This window comes from Hyla sarda, chromosome 3, assembly GCF_029499605.1.
Source record: "Hyla sarda isolate aHylSar1 chromosome 3, aHylSar1.hap1, whole genome shotgun sequence".
Lineage (NCBI taxonomy): Eukaryota > Metazoa > Chordata > Amphibia > Anura > Hylidae > Hyla > Hyla sarda.
Window position 1 is genome coordinate 114,057,664 of NC_079191.1, and position 24,500 is coordinate 114,082,163.

Consider the following 24,500-nt stretch of genomic DNA (forward strand, 5'->3'; position numbering starts at 1 on the left):
TTACATCAGCTGACTCGCGGGTGGCGAGTCGGTTATGTTCCTTTTTCTTCTCCATCTGGCCCAGAATGTCATGACAATTCATTTCAGGGATAAATCGTCTCCACAGAACCTGCAAGACAAACATTTTAGGCTCTGCACTTTTCCAGCATCTATAGTGCCACAAACAGTAATAATGCCCCCTGTAGAAATTACCAGCCCTCCTGTATAGCCCCTACATGGCAGTAGGCCCCAACTGAAGTTAGTTACCATCACAGTCCGACTCCACAGTAGTGGCTGTTCTACTGGGTGTATTCTAGCAGACATAACTGTCTCAGCATGTCTACTCCCAGCAGCCATTACCCTGTTAAAGTGGTAGAGGGCGGCTTCATTCCTATTGTGGTGGTGGCGGCCCTGGGTGACTGTCACTCAAGAATACACACTGTACCAAATTACCTTTCTGATAAACTGTAACAAACCATTCATAGAATTAAGGACACAGCCCATTTTGTCACATAAAATTTACTTTTTTAGCTTTTAGATTCTTTCCTCCTCGCTTTCTAAGAGCTCTAACTCATTTCGCCATCCACAGACCCATATGAGGCTTATTTTTGCACGACCAACTGTATTTTGTAATGACATCACTCATTTTACTATAAAATCTATGGCGCAACCAAAAAATATATAATTTGTGAGAGAAATTGAAAAGAAAAATGCAATTCGGCAACTTTGGGGGGGTTGTTTATTTGAAGTGCACTTTATGGTAAAAAATATCTCCCATTTTTATTCTGTAGGTCAATATCATTGTAATGATACCCATGTCTACATCCTTTTCTATTATTGTACTGCTTTTAAAAAAAAGTCAAGCATTTTTTTTTCTGAATATTGGATTCTGACCCCTATAACTTTTTTTTAATTTTCCCTATACAGGGCTGTATGAAGGCAATTTTTTTTGGCCCATGATGTGTAGTGTGCCACTATTGGAAATAAAAGTATTTTTGATCACTTTTATATTCAATTTATTCTGGGTTGTGATGTGGACATTGGCATTATTTTACATTTACGCCGTTCACCATATGGGATCATAAACATAATCATTCGGATATTTTCACATGCAGTAATACCAAATATGCTGGGCTTTTTATTTTTATTTAAAAAGTAGAAAAAAGGAATGACGTTCATATTTATTAGGGGAGGGGCTTTTGTGTATTTAAAAAAAAAAACATTTTTTTAGTTTACTTTCACTTTTTTAGGTCCCCCATAGGAAACTTTTACATGCAATCAGATTTCTTACACTGATTAATGCTGCACTGTTGCATAGCAGAGAGCAGTACTCAGTGTTATTGGTGATCTGCTAGTAGAGCGTGGCTCAGCAGGCTCTATCAGCAGGTTGGAGCCGGGACCCACACGGAGCAGGTGAGAGGACCTCCGACAGGTGAGCAACCTGATTGGACCCCCGCATATATGATTGCGGCCGCTGCTTAAGTGTCATGATTACGGACGGCACTTAAGTGCACTGTAAGTGCACGGCTGCTGACAGCTTCTGCACTCGCTTGATAGTTGGCCTTCTGCTCAGGATGTAAGTGTACTTCCTGGTTCATTAAGTAACAGGGCACCAAGATTTACATTTTCCTCCAATGGGGGAGATTTATTAAAACCTGTGCAGAGGATAAGTTGACCAGTTGCCCATAGCAACCAATCATATTGCTTCTTTATATTTTAAAAAGGCCTCTGAAAAATGAAAAAAGTAATCTGATTGGTTGCAATAGGCTACTGCTCCACTTTCCCTCTGCACAGGTCTCTATATATCTCCCCAATGTTCTTAAGGGGTTATCATTCTGATAATACACTTTAACAAAAACCTCCTTATGTCCCTATCATCACAATAACACACTGTATCTCTCCTCTTGTAATCTCCTTACCACTGGGGTGACACACTGTAACAAACCTCCTCATCATGTAATCTCCTTACTACTGCGGCAATACACTGTAACAAGACCTCTCCTCATGTAATCTCCTTACTACTGGGGTGACACACTGTAACAAACCTCCTCCTCATGTAATCTCCTTACTAATGGGGTGATACACTGTAACAAGACCTCTCCTCATGTAATCTCCTTACTACTGGGGTGGCACACTGTAACAAACCTTGTCCTCATATAATCTCCTCACTATTGGGGTGACACAATGTAACAAATCTCCTCATCATATAATCTCCTTAATACTGGGGTGACACACTGTAACAAACAAACTCCTCATGTAATCTCCTTACTACTGGGTTGACACACTGTAACAAACCTACTCCTCATGTAATTACTTACTACTGAGGTGACACACTGTAACAAACCTCCTCCTCGTGTAATCTCCTTACTACTGGGGTGACACATTGTAACAAACCTCCTCCTCATGTAATCTCCTTATTACTGGGGTGACACACTGTAACAAACCTCCTCATCATGTAATCTCCTTACTACTGGGGTGACACACTGTAACAAACCTCCTCATCATATAATCTCCTTATTACTGGGGTGACACACTGTAACAAACCTACTCCTCATGTAATCTCCTTAGTACGTACTGGGGTGACACACTGTAACAAACCTACTCATCATGTAATCTCCTTACTTCTGGGGTGACACACTGTAACAAACCGACTCCTCATGTAATGTCCTTACTACTGAGGTGACACACTGTAACAAACCTCCTCCTAATGTAATCTCTTTACTACTGCGGTGATACACTGTAACAACCCCCCTACTTATGTTATCTCCTTACTACTAGGGGAACACACTGTAACAAACCCCCTCCTCATGTAATCTCCTGGGCTGACACAGTATAACAGACCTCCTCATGTAATCTCCTTACTACTGGGTTGACACACTGTAAAACACCTCCTCATCATGTAATCTCCTTACTACTGGGGTGAAACACTGTAAAAAAAAAAAAAACTCCTAATGCTATCTCCTTACTAGTGTGGTGACACTCTGTAACAAACCTCCTCCTCATCTAATGTCCTTACTACTGTGGTGACACACTGTAAAAAACGTCCTCCTCATGTAATCTCCTTACTACTGTGGTGACACACTGTAACAGACCTACTCTTAATGTAATTACCCTACTACAGTGGTGACAAACTGTAACAAATCTCCCTCCATGTAATTACCTTACCGGAGCTTACCTTACCGGAGCTTAGCTCCGCCCTCAACATGTGATGGTGACATCATCACAGGTCCTACATCTCCTGCATCAAACAGTCCGGGCCGGGGGAGGAGACGGAGGAAGGGTAAGAACAGAGCTTGGTCCTGCAAGACTAATGTAAAAGGGCTGGCGTTCCTCCTCTGGAAAAAGCAAAGGAACGCCGTTCCTGTGCCTTCCTGCAGGACTCGAGCCCTGGACTATAGACTATCATGTGGTCTGACCACTCTTCAATCACTCTTACCTTGCAAGTCAAAGTCTCTTCCCCGATTACTGACTTATGGCGTATTAGCCTCTTCTTAATGTCCCACCTGGAGTACATACAGCAACTTAAGTTGGATATCTCAGATTATTTCTCCTTTAATGCAGGCTCTGTTACGAGTGCTTATCTCACTCTGGAATTGTCACAAGGCGGTATCCCATCGATGCTGTTTTAAATATAGTTCCATCCTTACGAAACTCAGAGACCAAAAAATGTAATGATCTTCTTTCTCAATTACAGACGACAGAGAGGTCCAACAGGGACACTCCTTCCACTAAAACTTCTGATACTCTCCGTTCTCTTCGATCAGAATTGCGCCACCACATGCTAGTCTCTTATGTCTCTCATGAAAAGGCATATCGGAAGACCCAGGCTCACTTCTATGCTCAGGATAACAAGGCGGGTAAACTATTGGCACATAGTTTGAAGGTTAGGCACCAGAAGGCATGCATACCCGCTCTCATACATCCATTTACGTGAGCTAAATTGGTCACTCCTATTGACATGGCAAATGGCTTTAACACCTATTATGCTTCCTTATATAATTTAGGAGACCCCGTAGCGTCCCCTCCTGACCATTTAGATTCAGTACAACATTATTTAAAGAAGCTCAATTTGCCCAAGCTTATGGAGCAACAATGTCTAAACCTAAGCACCCCTATAACACTAGAAGAAGTGCAAAAAGTAATTATTTCCTAACTAGCCAACAAAGCGCCTGAACCTGACTGGTTCACAAGTTTTTATTATAAATCCTCTCCCCCCCCCCCTATTGTTCCCACACCTTAAAAACTTTTGCATTTAAGCGATGTCCACCGTCTCCCTCCCCAAAGAAAACTTCCAAGCTTTAATTACAACCATCCCTAAACCTGGAAAACCCACAGACCTACTTCAGAATTTTCATCCCATTTCCCTTTTAAATCAAGACTTAAAAAGATACAGAGAAGACTTAAAAGTATATTCCAAAATCATAACGCTTAGATTGGCCCCTGTCCTCCCTGACTTAATTAGCCCTGATCAGTTGTGTTTTGTTCCCGGAAGTCAAACGGCGGATGATACCTGTCGCCTTCTCAATGTCCTTTATCATATTAAACATTCTAATACTCTTTCTCTGATACTAGCCCTAGACGCAGAAAAGGCCTATGACTGGCTTTGCTGGTTGCACGCCTTCTCGGTTCTCCGTGCTATGGGGTTCTCCGGTGCTATTCTGTGGATTCCTGTACACCTGTCCATCTGCTAGAGTTATAGTTAATGGCACCTTGTCGAGAGAGTTTTTCAACACTAATGGGTCCTGGCAGGGTTGCCTCCAGTCCACCACTTGCCCAAACAATTTGAATAGATGATAGAATATGTGGAGTTAAGGTGGGCAGTCAACATCACGTTGTCTCGTTATACATTGATGATGTGATCCTGATGTTAACCAACCCCATCTCTTCTCTTATGGCAGTTTTAGACAATATAGCCGAGTTTGGTAGGCTCTCGTATTATTCTTTGAATACATCCAAAACACAGGCCTTACCCTTGAATTTACCCCCCACACTGATAGATACCCTTAAGCAAACACATCCCTTCGATTGGCGCAACCAAGACATCTCATATCTCGGTGTTCATTTATCAAATCCCCAGTCCTTTCTCTGAAAAAATAATTATGAGCCTTTATTGTAGAGCCTTAGGTCAGAGGTCAATCTTCTCTCTAAATCAGATATATCGTGGGTGGGTTGTATTGCCATCTTTAAGGTGTTTCTGCTCCAAAAACTGCTTTTTCTGTTTCGCTCCCTCCCTATCTCCCTCCCTTATTCCTTTTTTAGATTAAGAAATTATTCAGAAAGAAATTGCTCAGAAATTATTATCTGACTTTATCTGGTCTAATAGAAACCCCAGACTTGCTACTTCCATTCTTGTTAAATCCATGGATACTGGTGGACTGAGCAACCCTAATATTAACCCCTTAAGGACCAGGCCCATTTTGGCCTTAAGGACCATACCAATTTTATTTTTGCATTTTCGTTTTTTCCTCCTTGCCTTCTAAAAATCATAACTCTCTTATATTTCCATCCACAGACCCATATGAGGGCTTGTTTTTTGTGTCACCAATTGTACTTTGTAATTGCATCACTTATTTTACCATAAAATTTACGGCGCAACCAAACAAATATTATTTATGTGGGAAAATTGATAAGAAAACCGCAATTTAGGAAAAATTTGGGAAGGTTTTGTTTTCATGCTGTACACTTTCCAGTAAAAATGACATGTTTTCTTTATTCTGAGGGTCAGTACGATTAAAATGATACCCATGATTATGTGCTTTTCTATAATTGTACTGCTTAAAAAAAATCTCAAACCATTTTAACAAAATTAGTATGTTTGAAATTGCCCTATTTTGAGCACCTATAACTTTCTAGTTTTTACGTATATGGGGCAATATGAGGGCTCATTTTTGGCACCATCATCTGTAGTTTTTATAAGTACCACTTTTCCTTAGGTTTTAATTTTCATAAATTTTTTATTAATTTTTTGGGAATAAATTGTGACAAAAAAGCAGCAATTTTGGACTTTAAAATTTTTTTTACGTTTACACTGTTCACCGTACGGGATAATTAACAATATATTTTAATAGTTCAGACTTTTATGCACGTGGCAATACCAAATTTGTGTATAAATTATTTTTTTTATTGCTTTTTTGGGGATAAAATTGGGAAAAACATACGTAGAGAAGGATCTGGGTGTACTTGTAGATCACAGACTACAGAATAGCATGTCAGGCTGCTGCTTCCAAAGCCGGCAGGATATTGTTATGTATAAAAAGAGGCATGGACTCGAGGGACAGGGACATAATACTCCCCCTTTATAAAGCATTGGTACGGCCTCACCTGGAATATGCTGTTCAGTTTTGGTCGCCTGTTCATAAAAGGGACACTGCGGAGTTGAAAAGGGTGCAGAGACGCGCGACTAAACTAATATGGGGAATGGAACGATTAAAGAAGTTACAATTGTTTAGTCTTGAGAAGAGACGTTTAAGGGGGGATATGATAAACGTATATAAGTATATAAATGGCCCATACAAAAAATATGGAGAAAAACTGTTCCAGGTTAAATCCCCCCAAAGGACGAGGGAGCACTCCCTCCATCTGGAGAAGAAATGGTTTAGTCTAAAGGGGCGACACGCCTTCTTTACCGTGAGGACTGTGAATTTATGGAACGGTCTACCTCAGGAACTGGTCACAGCAGGAACAATTACCAGCTTTAAAACAGGGTTGGATACATTCCTGGAACAAAATAACATTAATGCTTATGCAGAATTATAAAACTACATCCCTTCCCCTTATCCCCTTACACCCTTCACTTCAATTCCCTGGTTGGACTTGATGGACGTATGTCTTTTTTCAACCATACTAACTATGTAACTATGTTTTACTTTTTTATTGGGGGGATTTTTCACATTTTTTTACTTTTTTATTTTACATTTTTTTACTTTTTTTTTTTTTTTTACACTTTTTATGTCACCATAGGGGACTATTCATAGCAATCAGTTGATTGCTAATACTGTTCAGTGCTATGTATAGGACACAGCACTGCTCAGTATTATCGGTGATCTTCTGCTCTGGTCTGCTCGATCTCAGACCAGAGCAGAAGACCCCAGGAGACGGCTGGAGCCAGGTGAGGGGACCTCCGGCCGCCATGCTGAATGATCGGATCACCGCGGCAGCACTGCGGGTGATCCGATCATCCATTCAAAGTACTGCACTGCCACAGATGCCGTGATCTGTATTGATCACGGCATCCGAGGGGTTAATGGCAGACATCCGTGCGATCGCGGTTGTCCGCCATTACTGGCGGGTCCCTGGCTGCTGATAGCAGCCGGGTCCTGCCGGGCATGATGCGAGCACCGCAATGTTTTGGATATTGCATTGGGGGTAGGTCTGCTCCCGAAGCTGAGCACCCAAACGGATCTTGAATCCTGCTGCACGGTGCTTCTCCTTCCTCTTCCTCTCTAGAATGTATCCTGGGTCTTCCGATATATGTGGTCAGAGAGGCACTTTTGGCATATGTTTTATGGTTTTGCCCTTTAATTAGACCTCATTGGGATGCAATCAAAGCCTTACTTCATTCACTAACAGGTTGTTCAGTTAATTGGCAGTCTCAGTTGATGCTCCTTTTCTTGGATCTTTCTAATGTCTCTCCTGCCAACAGAGATTTATTTTTTATTATTTGTAATATAGCTCTAACTAGAAACTGGAAGTCCTCAATGATCCCTACCTTGAAAACAGTCCTTATCAAAATCTGGACTACTTACACATTTGAATATATTATTGCTAGAGGGCCAAGCAGCTTTATCAAAGGGGTATTCTAGGATTTTTTTTATTTTACTATTCTACAGGGGCTGTAAAATCAAAACCGAAAGAACGGGGAGTCAGGAGTTTGTCTGGCGCAGAGAGGAACCATCAGGCAGCCAAGTAAAATCAATGGATTTATTAAATGCAACGCGTTTCGCTGCGCATGCGCAGCTTCATCAGGCATGACAAGAGAAGGCTGGTAACAGATATATATACCTCCAGGGATTAACCATTAGAGTACTTTTTGAAAGAGTTGTTACATAAAATTACAAATCCACATATGAGTGTTACAATGTATGAAAAATATATAAATAGATATAAATAAATATAAACAGACAAAAATCACAAAAATAATAATGAAACAATAATGTAAAAGCACAATGGAATCATATAAACATATAAATATATATATATATATATATATATATATATATATATATATAATATATTTATCGCATGTGGTGTGAATATACCACCACAAGCGACTCAAGCAATCACACCGCCTAGTCACCGGTGCGGCATTCAACAACGCAAGTTGGGCATTATTTTAATATATATAATATAAAAGAATAAAGACCTATAAGGTGCTATGTATGTTAGTTCAAAAGAGTAAAAAATTGATTTGTATATCACTGCATTATTAAATGAAAAATAAACAGTGCGGTAAAACAAATCGCAACTGACCAGAGGGTGATATATGAACACTATTTAGAGAAAGTGAAAAAAATGAACTAGAATAACTAGTGTGGTATTGAATACAGCACCTAGCGAAAACGCAGGGTGTGAATATTCGTAAAGATCCAAATTTACAAACATTATATAAAAAAATAAAAGATGCAAAAGTTTCTGTATGCAGAAAGGAAGGAAAAACAAGAAAAGAAACATGGATAATAAAACATAAAGAATAATAAATACACAGTGGGGCGCTCCAGGGTGAACAGCACAGAAGGAACAACGAAAATTTAAATAATCTAGATATAATATTTTGGAGATTAGTCCATTAGAAGAAATGGAAAGTTTATAAACCCTAATTTATCAGATTATTTAACTGTATCGATACATTCATTAAAACCTTGAGGGTGCAAAGTATGTAGTTTGTGGATCCAGAAGGATTCACGATTATTTAATCTTTGTATTCTGTTAGGTAAATGAATGGGGATAGTTTCTAAAATAATTAATTTCAAAGTTTCGGTATTTTTTTGATGGTGAAGAGTGAAGTGTCGGGACAAACTATGCAACAAAAAACCATGTTTTATGTTCCATCTGTGTTTGTTCATCCTAGAGCGCACTGTTTGTGTGGTGCGGCCAACGTATTGGCGGTCGCAACCACAGGTTAATAGATTGATAGCAAAAGTGGTGTCGCAATTTAGTGAATCTTTTATTTTAAATGTTTGTTGTGTAAAAAAGGAAGAAAAAGTATCAGTTTGGATAATCCATTCGCAACAAAGGCAGCAACTTTTTTTTACAAGGGAAACAATACGATTTAGTGGAACAGATGTTCTGTGGTGTACTATGTTCGGAGAATCTACTGGGGGCTAATAAATTACTAAGATTTTTGGAACGTCTGTAGGTGACATAAGGAACTGGGGGAATTATTTGGTTTAGAATTTTATCATTTTGGATAATGGGCCAGTTTTTAGTTAGTATTTTTCTGATATTAGATGCCTCAATATTGAAATTCATAACACAGTTATATCTAAAGGGGTTGTGAGGCTGATTGGAACTAGATTTTTTGGAAATAGATGTAACCAGATCAGATTGTTTTTTATCCTTCACCTTCATGTATGCCTTAGTTAAGAGCGATTTAGGATAGCCCTTCTGTATGAAGCGTTGTTTTAAAACCTCAGCTTGAGAAATAAAATCTGAATCAGAAGTACAGTTTCTGCGAATTCGGAAATACTGGCCGAATGGCACCCCTCTTAGCCAGCTTGGATAATGTGCACTGTCGAACTGTAAAAAACTGTTAATATCAACAGATTTGAAAAAAGTCTTCGTGGAAATAGTGCCATCGACTGTTTTATGGATATCAAGGTCTAAAAATTGAATGGAGTTTTCTGCATAATGCATAGTAAATTTTATGCCCCATGTATTAGTATTCAGCTCATGTACAAAGAGGTCAGCTTCATGTTAAGTACCTACCCAGATCAAAAAGAGGTCGACAATATAACGACGAAAGAAAAAAACAAACTTAAAATACAGGGACTGTGCCATAACTAGGGACTCGAATCGCCCCATGAACAAATTTGCGTAACTGGGGGCGAATCGAGTCCCCATGGCACAGCCCCTGTTCTGTCGATAAATGGTATGATTGAATTCAAAAACATTATTAAGAAGAATAAATCTAATGGACTCCAGTAAAAATTCTGACTGACTGGGGTTTAGTGAGGGGTCCTCTTGTAAAAAATGTTTAATTGCAGGAACACCTAAATCAGTGGAGATGTTAGAATAGAGGGAGCACACATCCAGGGTAAGGAAACTATAATGGGGGGGGGGGTAGGGATAGGGCATGTAGTTCAGAAATGAGCTGAGCTGAATCTCTCAAATAGGATGGTAAATGTAAAACAAAAGGTTGAAGAAATAAATCTATAAAGTGGGAAAGATTTGCAGTAATCGAACCAATACCAGAAATAATAGGTCTACCAGGGGGATTGGTTAAGCATTTATGTAATTTGGGTAAATAATAAAAAATAGGTAAATTATAATTTTTTATATTGAGAAATGTGTGCTCCCTCTTATCCAACAATTGATTTTCTACAGCTCCACCTATAAGCAAACAATATTGTGAAAAAATATGAGGAGAAGGGTCATTGGAAAGTGGGGTATAGTATTCAAGATCTGATAGGATTCTGAGGGCTTCATTATAATCAGCCCTATTCAAAACTGCGACCCCCCCACCTTTGTCTGCAGGGCGAACAATAATAGATTTATTGTTCTGTATGGATTTAATAGCAGTTCTCTCGGCAGAAGTTAGATTATCATTCTCCTTAAAAATGACAGATTTATCACATAAATTTGAAAAATCCTGCATGACCATATGGTAAAAAGTCTCAAGATGGCTGCCACGATTGTGTAAAGGGTAAAACGAAGATTTAGGTTTTACTAGTACATGACGAGCTGGAGTCATGTCAACTGATGTGGTAACGGGAGTGGGAGTGTTACCAATACTAGAATTACAAACTCCCAAATTCGAAATTTGGGGGGTATTAATAGTTTGATGATCGGATCTGTTCTGGATAAAAAAATGACGGCTCAATGTTAATCTACGAATAAAGTCATTTAGATCTAAAAATAACTGAAAGTCATTCGGATGTGCAGCAGGACAAAAAGAAAGCCCCTTTGCAAGTAAATTAGTTTCATTTTCAGAAAGTATATAGCTGGTGTCACGATGCCGGCTGGCAGGTAGTGGATCCTCTGTGCCAGAGAGGGATTGGCGTGGACCGTGCTAGAGGATCGGTTCTAAGTCACTACTGGTTTTCACCAGAGCCCGCCGCAAAGCGGGATGGTCTTGCTGCGGCGGTAGTGACCAGGTCGTATCCCCTAGCAACGGCTCAACCTCTCTGGCTGCTGAAGATAGGCGCGGTACAAGGGAGTAGACAGAAGCAAGGTCGGACGTAGCAGAAGGTCGGGGCAGGCAGCAAGGATCGTAGTCAGGGGCAACGGCAGGAGGTCTGGAACACAGGCTAGGAACACACAAGGAAACGCTTTCACTGGCACTAAGGCAACAAGATCCGGCGAGGGAGTGAAGGGGAAGTGAGGTGATATAGGGAAGTGCACAGGTGTAAACACTAATTGGAACCACTGCGCCAATCAGCGGCGCAGTGGCCCCTTAAATCGCAAAGACCCGGCGCGCGCGCGCCCTAGGGAGCGGGGCCGCGCGCGCCGGGACAGAACTGACGGAGAGCGAGTCAGGTACGGGAGCCGGGGTGCGCATCGCGAGCGGGCGCTACCCGCATCGCGAATCGCATCCCGGCCAGAGGCGGTATCGCAGCGCCCCGGGTCCGTGGAACCGACCGGAGCGCTGCAGTGAGAGGAGTGTAGCGAGCGCTCCGGGGAGGAGCGGGGACCCGGAGCGCTCGGCGTAACAGTACCCCCCCCCTTGGGTCTCCCCCTCTTCTTGGAGCCTGAGAACCTGAGGACCAGACTTTTGTCCAGGATATTGTCCTCAGGTTCCCAGGACCTCTCTTCTGGACCACAACCCTCCCAATCCACTAAAAAGAAGGTTTTCCCTCTGACCTTTTTAGATGCTAAAATTTCTTTGACGGAGAAGATGTCCGAGGAGCCGGAGACAGGAGTGGGGGGAACAGATTTGGGAGAGAAACGGTTAATGATAAGTGGTTTAAGAAGAGAAACATGAAAGGCATTAGGAATACGAAGAGAAGGAGGAAGAAGAAGTTTGTAAGAGACAGGATTAATCTGGCGCAAAATCTTGAAAGGACCAAGATAGCGTGGTCCCAACTTATAGCTAGGGACACGGAAGCGGACATATTTGGCGGAGAGCCATACCTTGTCTCCAGGGGAAAAAATGGGAGGAGCTCTTCTTTTCTTATCCGCGAATCTCTTCATGCGTGAAGAAGCCTGTAAGAGAGAATTTTGGGTCTCTCTCCATATGATGGAAAGATCACGAGAAATTTCATCCACAGCGGGCAGACCAGAGGGCAAGGGGGTAGGGAGGGGGGGAAGAGGGTGACGGCCGTACACCACGAAAAACGGGGATTTGGAGGAAGATTCAGAGATTCTGAAATTATACGAGAATTCGGCCCAAGGTAGAAGATCTGCCCAGTCATCCTGGCGGGAGGAAACAAAATGTCGTAAATAGTCACCCAAGATCTGGTTAATTCTTTCTACTTGTCCATTGGATTGAGGATGGTATGCAGAAGAAAAATTTAATTTAATCTTGAGTTGTTTACAGAGAGCCCTCCAGAATTTAGACACAAATTGGACGCCTCTATCCGAGACGATCTGCGTAGGCAACCCGTGAAGACGAAAAATGTGTACAAAAAATTGTTTAGCCAACTGAGGCGCTGAAGGAAGACCAGGAAGAGGGATGAAATGTGCCATTTTGGAGAATCGATCAACGACCACCCAAATAACAGTGTTGCCATGGGATGGGGGTAAGTCAGTAATAAAATCCATACCAATCAGAGACCAAGGTTGTTCGGGAACAGGCAGAGGAAGAAGAAAACCAGCGGGCTTCTGGCGAGGAGTCTTATCCCGGGCACAGATAGTGCAGGCTCGCACAAAGTCCACCACATCAGTCTCTAGAGTCGGCCACCAATAGAAGCGAGAGATGAGTTGCACAGATTTCTTGATGCCCGCATGACCTGCGAGATGGGAGGAGTGACCCCATTTGAGGATTCCGAGGCGTTGGCGTGGAGAAACAAAGGTCCTTCCTGGAGGAGCTTGCCTGATGGAGGCTGGAGAAGTGGAAATCAGGCAGTCAGGAGGAATGATGTGTTGAGGAGAGAGTTCAATTTCAGAAGCATCTGAGGAACGAGAGAGAGCATCGGCCCTAATGTTCTTATCAGCAGGCCGAAAGTGAATTTCAAAATTAAATCGGGCAAAGAACAGAGACCACCTGGCCTGACGAGGATTCAGCCGTTGGGCAGACTCGAGGTATGAGAGGTTCTTGTGATCGGTGTAAATAATAACTGGAAATCTTGATCCCTCCAGCAGATGCCTCCATTCCTCAAGTGCTAATTTAATGGCTAGAAGCTCTCGATCCCCGATGGAGTAGTTCCTCTCCGCCGGAGAGAAGGTCCTAGAAAAAAACCCACAAGTAACAGCATGCCCGGAAGAGTTTTTTTGTAGAAGGACAGCTCCAGCTCCCACTGAGGAGGCATCAACCTCCAATAGGAAGGGTTTAGATGGGTCAGGTCTGGAGAGCACGGGAGCCGAAGAGAAGGCAGACTTGAGTCGTTTAAAGGCGTCTTCCGCTTGAGGAGGCCAAGACTTGGGATCGGCATTTTTTTTGGTTAAAGCCACAATAGGAGCCACAATGGTAGAAAAATGTGGAATAAATTGCCTGTAATAATTGGCGAACCCCAAAAAACGTTGGATGGCACGGAGTCCGGAGGGGCGTGGCCAATCTAAGACGGCAGAGAGTTTATCTGGATCCATTTGTAGTCCCTGGCCAGAGACCAAGTATCCTAGAAAAGGAAGAGATTGGCATTCAAACAGACATTTCTCAATTTTAGCATAGAGTTGATTGTCACGAAGTCTCTGAAGAACCATACGGACATGCTGGCGGTGTTCTTCTAGATTGGCCGAAAAAATTAGGATATCATCAAGATATACAACAACACAGGAGTATAACAGATCACGAAAAATTTCATTAACAAAGTCCTGGAAGACAGCAGGGGCGTTGCACAGGCCAAAGGGCATGACCAGATACTCAAAGTGTCCATCTCTGGTGTTAAATGCTGTTTTCCACTCATCCCCCTCTCTGATGCGGATGAGGTTATAGGCGCCTCTTAAGTCCAATTTAGTAAAGATGTGGGCACCTTGGAGGCGATCAAAGAGTTCAGAGATGAGGGGTAAGGGGTAGCGGTTCTTAACCGTGATTTTATTAAGTCCGCGGTAGTCAATGCAAGGACGTAGAGAGCCATCTTTTTTGGACACAAAGAAAAATCCGGCTCCGGCAGGAGAGGAGGATTTACGGATAAAGCCCTTTTTTAGATTCTCCTGGACGTATTCAGACATGGCAAGAGTCTCTGGGGCAGAGAGAGGATAAATTCTGCCCCGGGGTGGAGTAGTGCCCGGGAGGAGGTCGATAGGACAATCATAAGGCCTGTGAGGAGGTAGAGTCTCCGCTTGTTTTTTGCAGAAAACATCCGCGAAGTCCATATAGGCCTTAGGGAGACCGGTTACTGGAGGAAGTACAGAGTTACGGCAAGGGTTACTGGGAACCGGTTTTAGACAGTCCTTGGAACAAGAGGGCCCCCAACTCTTGATCTCCCCAGTGGACCAATCCAGGGTTGGGGAATGAAGTTGAAGCCAGGGAAGTCCAAGGAGAATTTCCGAGGTGCAATTGGGGAGGACCAAAAGTTCAATCCTCTCGTGATGAGATCCGATGCTCATTAGAAGGGGCTCCGTGCGGAAACGTATTTAACAGTCCAATCTTTCATTGTTTATACAATTGATGTAAAGGGGTCTGGTGAGACTGGTCACTGGGATGTTGAACCTGTTGACGAGAGAGGCCAAAATAAAATTTCCTGCAGATCCAGAGTCCAAGAAGGCCACAGAAGAGAAGGAGAAGGCAGAGGCAGACATCCGCACAGGCACAGTAAGACGTGGAGAAGCAGAGTGGACATCAAGGATTGTCTCACCTTTGTGCGGAGTCAGGGTACGTCTTTCCAGGCGGGGAGGGCGGATAGGACAATCCCTCAGGAAGTGTTCGGTACTAGCACAGTACAGGCAGAGGTTCTCCATGCGGCGTCGTGTCCTCTCTTGAGATGTCAGGCGAGACCGGTCGACCTGCATAGCCTCCACGGCGGGAGGCACAGGAACAGATTGCAGGGAACCAGAGGAGAGAGGAGCCGAGGAGAAGAAACGCCTCGTGCGAACAGAGTCCATATCTTGGCGGAGCTCCTGACGCCTTTCGGAAAAACGCATGTCAATGCGAGTGGCTAGGTGAATAAGTTCATGAAGATTAGCAGGCATTTCTCGTGCGGCCAGAACATCTTTAATGTTGCTGGATAGGCCTTTTTTAAAGGTCGCGCAGAGGGCCTCATTGTTCCAGGATAACTCAGAAGCAAGAGTACGGAATTGTACGGCATACTCGCCAACGGAAGAATTACCCTGGACCAGGTTCAACAGGGCAGTCTCAGCAGAAGAGGCTCGGGCAGGTTCCTCAAAGACACTTCGAATCTCCGAGAAGAAGGAGTGTACAGAGGCAGTGACGGGGTCATTGCGGTCCCAGAGCGGTGTGGCCCAAGCCAGGGCTTTTCCAGACAGCAGGCTGACTACGAAAGCCACCTTAGACCTTTCAGTGGGGAACTGGTCCGACATCATCTCCAAGTGTAATGAACATTGGGAAAGGAAGCCACGGCAAAGCTTAGAGTCCCCATCAAATTTATCCGGCAAGGATAGTCGTAGTCCAGAAGCGGCCACTCGCTGCGGAGGAGGTACAGGAGCTGGCGGAGGAGATGGTTGCTGGAGCTGTGGTAGTAACTGTTGTAGCATAACAGTCAGTTGAGACAGCTGTTGGCCTTGTTGCGCAATCTGTTGTGACTGCTGGGCGACCACCGTGGTGAGGTCAGCGACAACTGGCAGAGGAACTTCAGCGGGATCCATGGCCGGATCTACTGTCACGATGCCGGCTGGCAGGTAGTGGATCCTCTGTGCCAGAGAGGGATTGGCGTGGACCGTGCTAGAGGATCGGTTCTAAGTCACTACTGGTTTTCACCAGAGCCCGCCGCAAAGCGGGATGGTCTTGCTGCGGCGGTAGTGACCAGGTCGTATCCCCTAGCAACGGCTCAACCTCTCTGGCTGCTGAAGATAGGCGCGGTACAAGGGAGTAGACAGAAGCAAGGTCGGACGTAGCAGAAGGTCGGGGCAGGCAGCAAGGATCGTAGTCAGGGGCAACGGCAGGAGGTCTGGAACACAGGCTAGGAACACACAAGGAAACGCTTTCACTGGCACTAAGGCAACAAGATCCGGCGAGGGAGTGAAGGGGAAGTGAGGTGATATAGGGAAGTGCACAGGTGTAAACACTAATTGGAACCACTGCGCCAATCAGCGGCGCAGTGGCCCCTTAAATCGCAAAGACCCGGCGCGCGCGCGCCCTAGGGAGCGGGGCCGCGCGCGCCGGGACAGAACTGACGGAGAGCGAGTCAGGTACGGGAGCCGGGGTGCGCATCGCGAGCGGGCGCTACCCGCATCGCGAATCGCATCCCGGCCAGAGGCGGTATCGCAGCGCCCCGGGTCCGTGGAACCGACCGGAGCGCTGCAGTGAGAGGAGTGTAGCGAGCGCTCCGGGGAGGAGCGGGGACCCGGAGCGCTCGGCGTAACAGCTGGATAGATTAAAATTTTTTATATTTTCTTTTTTTGTTATTAATTTTTCTGTCTTTGAGATAGTTGTAGAGGTGCGATGGCATTTTCTTTGACCTCCTCTGCAACCTCTGGGTTTTCCTTTCTTTTTAAGGATTGTGTTCGATTTAGTGTCTTTATGAGGGGGTAATACTGAGTGATCGTGCGTAAGCGTACATCCAAATTGGCATTGCACGCTAGAGTGGCATCTGTAGTGGGAGGGCAATTGTAAAAAGAAGATGAAGAAGTGGAAGCAGGAGTAGAACTACCTGGGGTGTCAAATGTGTCATATTGTGAACTATCAATAAGTGTGGAAATCATGTCAGACAATGAAACCTCGTGTACCGTGAGGAGGGAGGAATCGATGGAGCAGTCAAGAGGCTTACAGGGCTGCCCAGCATAGAGACCCCCCACTGCCCCGGAACCCAGGTCCAACCCATGACAGGTATCCGAAAAAGTAAGTGGAGGAAGCAAAGGACAGACCATGTTAGGTGCTGGTCTGTCTAATGATAGGAGAGTATTAGTGGTAGTGTTGTTAAGAACATTAACATTAGAATTGGCAGGAGAGATCCATGTAATAGTGGTGACTTTTTGGCTACAACTTGCATTAGCATTAGTAGCAGACATAGAAGATTTATTAGCTGATGATTTGGTTTCAGAAATAATTTGATTTTTCTTACTATTAGAATTTTTTGAGTTAGAATGTTGGGAATTACCACGAGCTGAATTTACTATGGAACGTACTAACATTTCCTCATGGTGGATAACCTCTTTAAGTTCTCCTCTAGATGGCATATATGGGAGACCTCTTGTTACCATGTCCCAATGTAAATTACATATTATTTGATAGTATAGTCCCAGGGCTTATCTTGTTATGGTCCCCTGACTCTCTTATATCAAGTTTCCCTACAAACCACTCCCCCCCCCCCAGCTAAATTTTTTTCTTCCAAAGTCTTCAGTGTTCAGACTCCATTTACTCTTATCACTACATATCTTGACTACGCCAGACGTTAATTACAGGATAACCCATGTTGTTACCTCACTTATACATTATTCTTACTTCACGTCCCATTTACTTGTGGACTATGTTGATTCATACTTTGTTCATTTATGCATACTTAGTACAAAACTGTATATTATTTTTTATTTATTTTTTGTTCTGTTAGGCATCCCCTGTTGTACCACCTCGTACATCACCTTCTGATTGCTTACCAGGATTACTATGCCTTAAAGGGGTATTCCAGGCCAAACCTTTTTTTAAATATCAACTGTCTCCGGAAAGTTAAACAGATTTGTAAATTACTTCTATTAAAAAATCTTAATCCTTCCAATAGTTATTAACTTCTGAAGCTGAGTTGTTGTTTTCTGTCTAACTGCTCTCTGATGACTCACGTCCCGTGACATCATCATTTAACAGTTAGACAGAAAACTTCAGAAGCTAATAACTATTGGAAGGTTTAAGATTTTTTAATAGAAGTAATTTACAAATCTGTTTAACTTTCCGGAGCCAGTTGATATATAAAAAAAAGTTTTTGCTTTGAATACCCCTTTAACTTTAATACATGCCTAACTGTACGCCATGAATGGCTCTGTCCTGATATATGTGATGGACTTGCCTTCCTGGAGCAGCTGTGACTGCTCGTGTTTTCCGTTGTGTTCTTTTCATTGTTTTATCTTAAGAAACTAATAAAACTATTGAAAGTAGCCATATTTTTCACATGCCATGCAACCATTTAAAAAATGTAGCACACATACACATTACTAGCACACAAATTAAAGGTGTAGATCAACCTTTCACCTACACCACCCTTTATATTTATTTATAAATTCCCCCTATTGTCAGGAATGTATCATTGGTTTTACACAGGTTTTTGTTAGTGATAAAAAGTAGGCAAAAATACTTGAATGAAGTGTGGCATAGTTAGCGTTTAGCAGTGGTCTGAAAAATTGTTGCAAATTTTGATGCAAATGTCTGTAGACAGGTCGGTCAACACATACATTGGTAGATTTTGCTGGAGTAAACAATATCTGTGCAGCAAAGAGGAGACATAAAAAAGCTGAGGAAAATGTTACAATAATTTTCAAAAAATATAATTTATAATATAACTAAATAAAAAGATTGCTATATTTAAAGAACAGATTTACTATGAAGAGGCTACAGATTCAGTTAGATTGATTTTTTTTACTGCAACGTAAATAGACATGTTGAAAATGTTAAAATCCGCTCCACAAATATAAAGTCACATCTACTTTGCTGGTGCGGAAATTTGTAATCTGTACAGAAAATGCTAAGTACATTCATCTAGTGTGCATGTAGCCTAAGCATTTTTGTGAATAATCTAATTAAACCAATGAACCTATCTAAACCACAACTTTTTTGCTGTAGCCTAAATTTAGCACCAGAAGGAATTGCGGTTTTTGGTGTTTTTCCTATTATGAAGTGGAATTTATTCCGTATAAGACAATGGAATATAAAGTACAGATCCATATTTAACCATTTCATCCTCTATTGTCATATATGTAGCTAATACACATTCTTAAAGGGGTACTCCACTGGAAAACATTTTTTTAAATCAATTGATGACAGAAAGTTAAACAGATTTGTAAATTACTTCTATTAAGAAATCGTAATCCTACTAGTACTTATCAGCATCTGTATCCTCCACAGGAAGTTCTTTTTTATTTTATTTTTTCTGCCTGACCACAGTGCTGTCTGCTGACACCTCTGTCCAAGTCAGGAACGGAACAAATCAGTTTGACTTTCTGGCACCAGTTGGTTTAAAAAAAAAAAAAATGTTTCCCAGCAGAGTACCCCTTTAATACAAAATTAAGACACCATTTACATTTTTCACTAGTTTGTTCATCTCACATGGTATAGTATTAACTGAGTTGTCTTCACTGGTTTTAGTTAAAGGGAAACTGTTGGCAGGTTAGAAGAATCTGATCTGCTGATATGGGCTAATTGGGCACTGTGATAAACAATGTGTCAGTATTATCTCTTTCCTGCATCATTTTTGTAACACAAACATTTGTATTATTATGCTAATTAGGTCATTCTATGCACTGGGGCTGTTACTTTGCCCCTAGGTGCACCAGTTCGCCCACCCACTGCAGTAACAGCGCCTTCTTATGAGTATTCATCTAGTCCTTTGTTGTGATGAGTGGCTTTAAGTTATACATGTGGAGTCAATGTTACTGCATTTGGCAGGCAGATTGGTGCATCTAAGGGTAAAGTAATGCCCCCAGTGCACCAAACACCCTCATTAGCATAATAGTAAAAAATGATGTTACACAAGAATGGTGAGGCAAAGAGGGACACTAACAGTACATTACCTGTCAATGTCCACTGACCTATTAGCCCATATCAGGATGTTAAATCCTTCTTACCTGTTGACAGTTTCCCTTTATTAAAACTTAATTTTTCATATTAAAACTGCTGTAAATTATGAAAACTTTTTTTTCCTGCCAGGTGGTGAAATAACAAAGCCTAAATTTACCCAGTACTTTCGTGGTAGCATAGCTGGACTTACTCTGCGCCCTGGAAAGATAGAAAGTCGCAAAGTGATCTCTTGCCTCCAGGCTTGTAAAGAAGGGCTGGATATCAATTCACTGGACAATCTCGGACAAGTTGTAAAGGTAAAAAGAAAAGAAAAAAGAAATAAAATGAGTGTTTATACCAGTATTAATGTTTCTAAGAAGCGTATATGTCAGCAGTCTAAACTGGTTGGAGTAGGGAGGAAAGTGTATCACAGAACTACAAACTAGCTTTTCCCTTACATGTTTATTAGAATTACCACATTTGCATTAAGAAGCTTTGTTGTGAAGAATATTGGTACAGTTCTCAGCAGTCATGCTGTTTTCCATGTTCTGCAGATACAAAGTGACATCTGGGCTGGTTATATATATTGAACAAAAGGAGAGAAATAGCTGGCACCACTCCCACCAAAGTGATATGGCCAATTGTTTGCTTCTCCACTAAACCGTGAAATAAATCTGCTTGTCCTCTTAACTGCTCCAGTGGTGCCCAGTCCCGAGGTATAGAGTGTAAATAAAGTCCAACTATAGAACAGAACTACGGCAACTCACTGTAAAAGTCCAATGCAGCTTTATTCTTCGGGACAGATACAGGTGCAAACAGGTGCGTAACAAACGGAGCAACGTTTTGCGATATACACTTCTTCCGGCTTACTGAGCCGGAAGAAGTGTATATTGTGAAACGCTGCTCCGTTTGTTACACACCTGTTTGCACCTGTACCTGTCCCGAAGAATAAAGCTGCATTGGACTTTTACACTAAGTTTTCTTCCCTTCTGTTCTATTGTTGGACCAGTTATATATGTGGCCCTGGGGGAAATTTAAAGTGGAACCATGTACTCCTTCTTACTTCTTGCAAGGCATCATGGGCTACCTTGATGTCATGTAGTCCTTTATCCTTCTCCTTGGCTTCTGTTTGCTCATCCCTACTTGATCATAAAAGTAATCACACCTTTGTAAAGAAGGCATAATCAAAACCTTAAATTATGTCAAATGATTAAAAAGGTTCAGGGGTAAAATATTTTTTTAATAAGAAGCTAACACAAGAACAAGGAGGCCTAATCTGAGATTAGTTGGGGGGGGGGGGGGTGGATCAGAAGTAAACTTGGAAAATATTATTTCATTGAAAGAGTAGTTTAGTGTTGATTTTAATGTAGTTTTTCATCTGTAGTTTACACAAGCCTTTTTAAAAAGAAGCCTGTCATCACTTTATTGTTGCCAGAATCAGTCATTTAGGCGATCTTCACTGGTTCTACCTGCACCACACACCATTTTTTATTGTGGATGTATCCTTATACCTAAACAGGGATAGAGCAATGAAAGCTGGTTGGTGGGGAGAAGCAACAGGGACTATCCCGATGACTTATGGTCCAGGCAGAGTGAAAGTGATTACCAGTCCCTTTTAAAGTTCCTAATAATTGAAATGTGAACCTTTCTGAAAAGTGACATGCCACCTTTTTTTGCATGGAAAAAAAAAAGAGTTTTGCTGCTCATAAGTTAGTTTTGGGTCCAGGTTGATGTAGTTGGATGTAGTTGTTTGTGACACAAAGATGATGATATTGATCCTTTTGACTTGATTTTTTTTTCTGACAATGTAAAGTTGAATATTGAGGTAAAGAAATAATTTTTAATTTGCATCTATTTGATGATGAATTCAACATACTCAATGTTTGACTTCTATCCTGCAGTATCACTTCAACCCTTCACAATCCATGCTTATAATGGAAGGTGAGGATATTGAGAGTATAAATCAAGCTCTCCGGAAGGTTTCTTTTATTAATTCCCGCCAATTTCCAAACACTGGCAAAAGAAGGATCAGGGTCTCATCCAAAGTCCAGTAAGTACCATATTACAAATAAAGGTTTGTATTGAGCATTACTCTCCCCTGTGTACACCTGTTTCATAAATGACAGCACAGTTTAACATTTCTTTAGTCAGGAAACTGGTATACCATTGATAAGAGATTGACTCATGTATTAACTGTCACATTGGGCAGGGATAGAGTGAAGCCCTAATATTACTCACACCCTCTGTCCCTGCCTACTTGCGTATCCGCCCTAAACAACGGGTCCACAACCAGGAGGACAGTCCCTTCCTATTACGTGCTGGGAAAGACAGAGTCAAAATAATAAACTACAATACAGTAGGAGTCGGAGAATAGCTGGAGGCACACAAATTAACGGGGATACACTAAGACAAACACACAGTCAAATCAGTCAGTCTAGCCAAAGTTGGTAACAACAGATAGCTAAGTAACAATGAAAATACAAGAAGAGAAGTCAAGAACAAAGCCAAAAAATCTGAATATCAAAATATAATAGAGATATAAGGAGTGCTAGCTTCAGTCAACTAGTAACTTTCACAAGCAAAGCACAAGTGAAAGGGACTCCCTTATATATAACAGTGTAGGTGAAAGGAGAATGCTGATTGATGCAAGAAACCAGACTACAGATAGGCTGGGAAGAAACCTCAACCACACCTAAGCAGCTCATAGTGTTATCCCAATAACCAACATAAACAACAGAGCTATGCAGAATTAACTCTACGGGTGCAGACAGAACTAGTCATTACATTAACGTTACAAATATTAAGCTCATACAAACTAACAGACACAAGTTATGTGTTATAGATATGATAGGCAATCTTCATGTGCAGTCTTTGATGTAAGAGCTGTTGCCATGGAGGAAAGTATAAATACTTCCCTTGTAAGTATTGTATATATCTAATCTCCTCTCTTGTAGTGTCAATCTGTCCTCTCTTCACTGAGCACAAGCTATGTCTCTGGTTCTCAAGAAACCCAGACTGTCACTTTAGGATGCACCTCATATCAGCGCAACCCAAACAGGGCTCATCTCTGACATGTGGTGCTGAGTAGGAGGGAAGTCTGTTGTTTAAAGATATTGCTATATGCTTTAGTGGAGGCAATATCAGTGTATTTACACAGCTTCTTTGTGTACATTTGTCACACATTTTTTGTCCAAACTAAAAATTGTTGTAATTTAGCGTAATCTTTTTGCCCACTTTTACGCCAGCCAAGACCACACTATAAAACTTACTTAGATCAAAGCTATTTTGCTATTTATGATGAATGTGGACCTTTTTGACAAATTTGACGCAAGTGCATATGAATACGCACATAACTTTTTTTTTAGACATACAAGATAAATACCCCTTTCACGTCGGGCAGGGATAAAGTGAAGCCCTGATCTCACCCACTCCCTCTGTCCCTGCCTACTTGCAGCCTGCCCTAGACAGCGGGTCCACAACCATTGTGTAGATCCCTTCCTGAATAAGTGAGGGACAATCTCAGGTCAAAACAATAAACTACAAAAACTGAGAAAGGTTAGGAAACAGCAGAATACTTCTTATATATCCCTGTGCTGCTAGCGGGAGGATTCTAATTGGCTTAGCAAGCTGAACTACATCCAGGAGCACAGAGGCTTAGTCCCAGCAACCAAAATAAACCACAGGGCTAGAAAGCATTAACCCTACCGATTCTGGCAGAGCCAGTTATCCCAACCCCTCTTAGACTGGATTTGTATTCACCACCCGTTAGAAAAGGGCCATACTCTGAGTGTTGTGCAGAATATCATACGCTTGCTATAAAGAGGTCAGGATCTGTGAATATTAGCAGAGTAGTAGTCACTACTACTCACTACTAGTCACTACTAGTAGTCAAGGACCCATGAAGGTAAAAAGTGATTTCCCACTTAGTGACTGGTGCAACCCCCTATCTGGTATATGGCTAGGACAGGCTTTGGTTTAAGATACCCCGAGGAATAGAAAAAAAGGCTGTCTGTCACTTCATGTTAACTTCATCTTTGTCCACAGTATAGGATTGCCATAAAAAAGTTTTGCCACTGTCTATTAAAACATATTATTCAAAAGCAATGTCTTTGTTGTTCTTGTGAGCCCCCCTATAATCTCAGGGCATGCATGGATTGTAATATCAAAACAGTTACTGTCAGATATTTTCTCCCGCACTATCCACAGTACTGGTGGATAGTGCAGGAGACACTGATTAAAATGAGCCCTACCTTACCCGGATCCGCCCGGCTGTTCACCCGCAATTGTTGTTTTATTCTATGTGTATGTCTTGCTGTAACTGGCACGGGCGGGGCTTCTGCACTGACGTCAGCTCCGCTTATGAATATTCATCCTCCCTCCAGTTCTCCCT

The 24,500-nt window shown here is 42.1% G+C and overlaps 1 protein-coding gene across 2 annotated transcripts in view; it reads left to right on the forward strand.

Annotated features, from left to right (window-relative positions):
• Positions 1-24,500, forward strand: part of CLSTN2 (calsyntenin 2) — a 1,059,217-nt gene that overhangs the window by 1,002,791 nt on the left and 31,926 nt on the right. For both annotated transcript variants that reach the window (XM_056564871.1, XM_056564872.1), the window contains exons 10-11: positions 20,261-20,427; positions 22,012-22,160. In XM_056564871.1, coding sequence (XP_056420846.1) covers positions 20,261-20,427; positions 22,012-22,160 — 316 coding nt within the window. The remainder of the gene's footprint in view (positions 1-20,260; positions 20,428-22,011; positions 22,161-24,500) is intronic.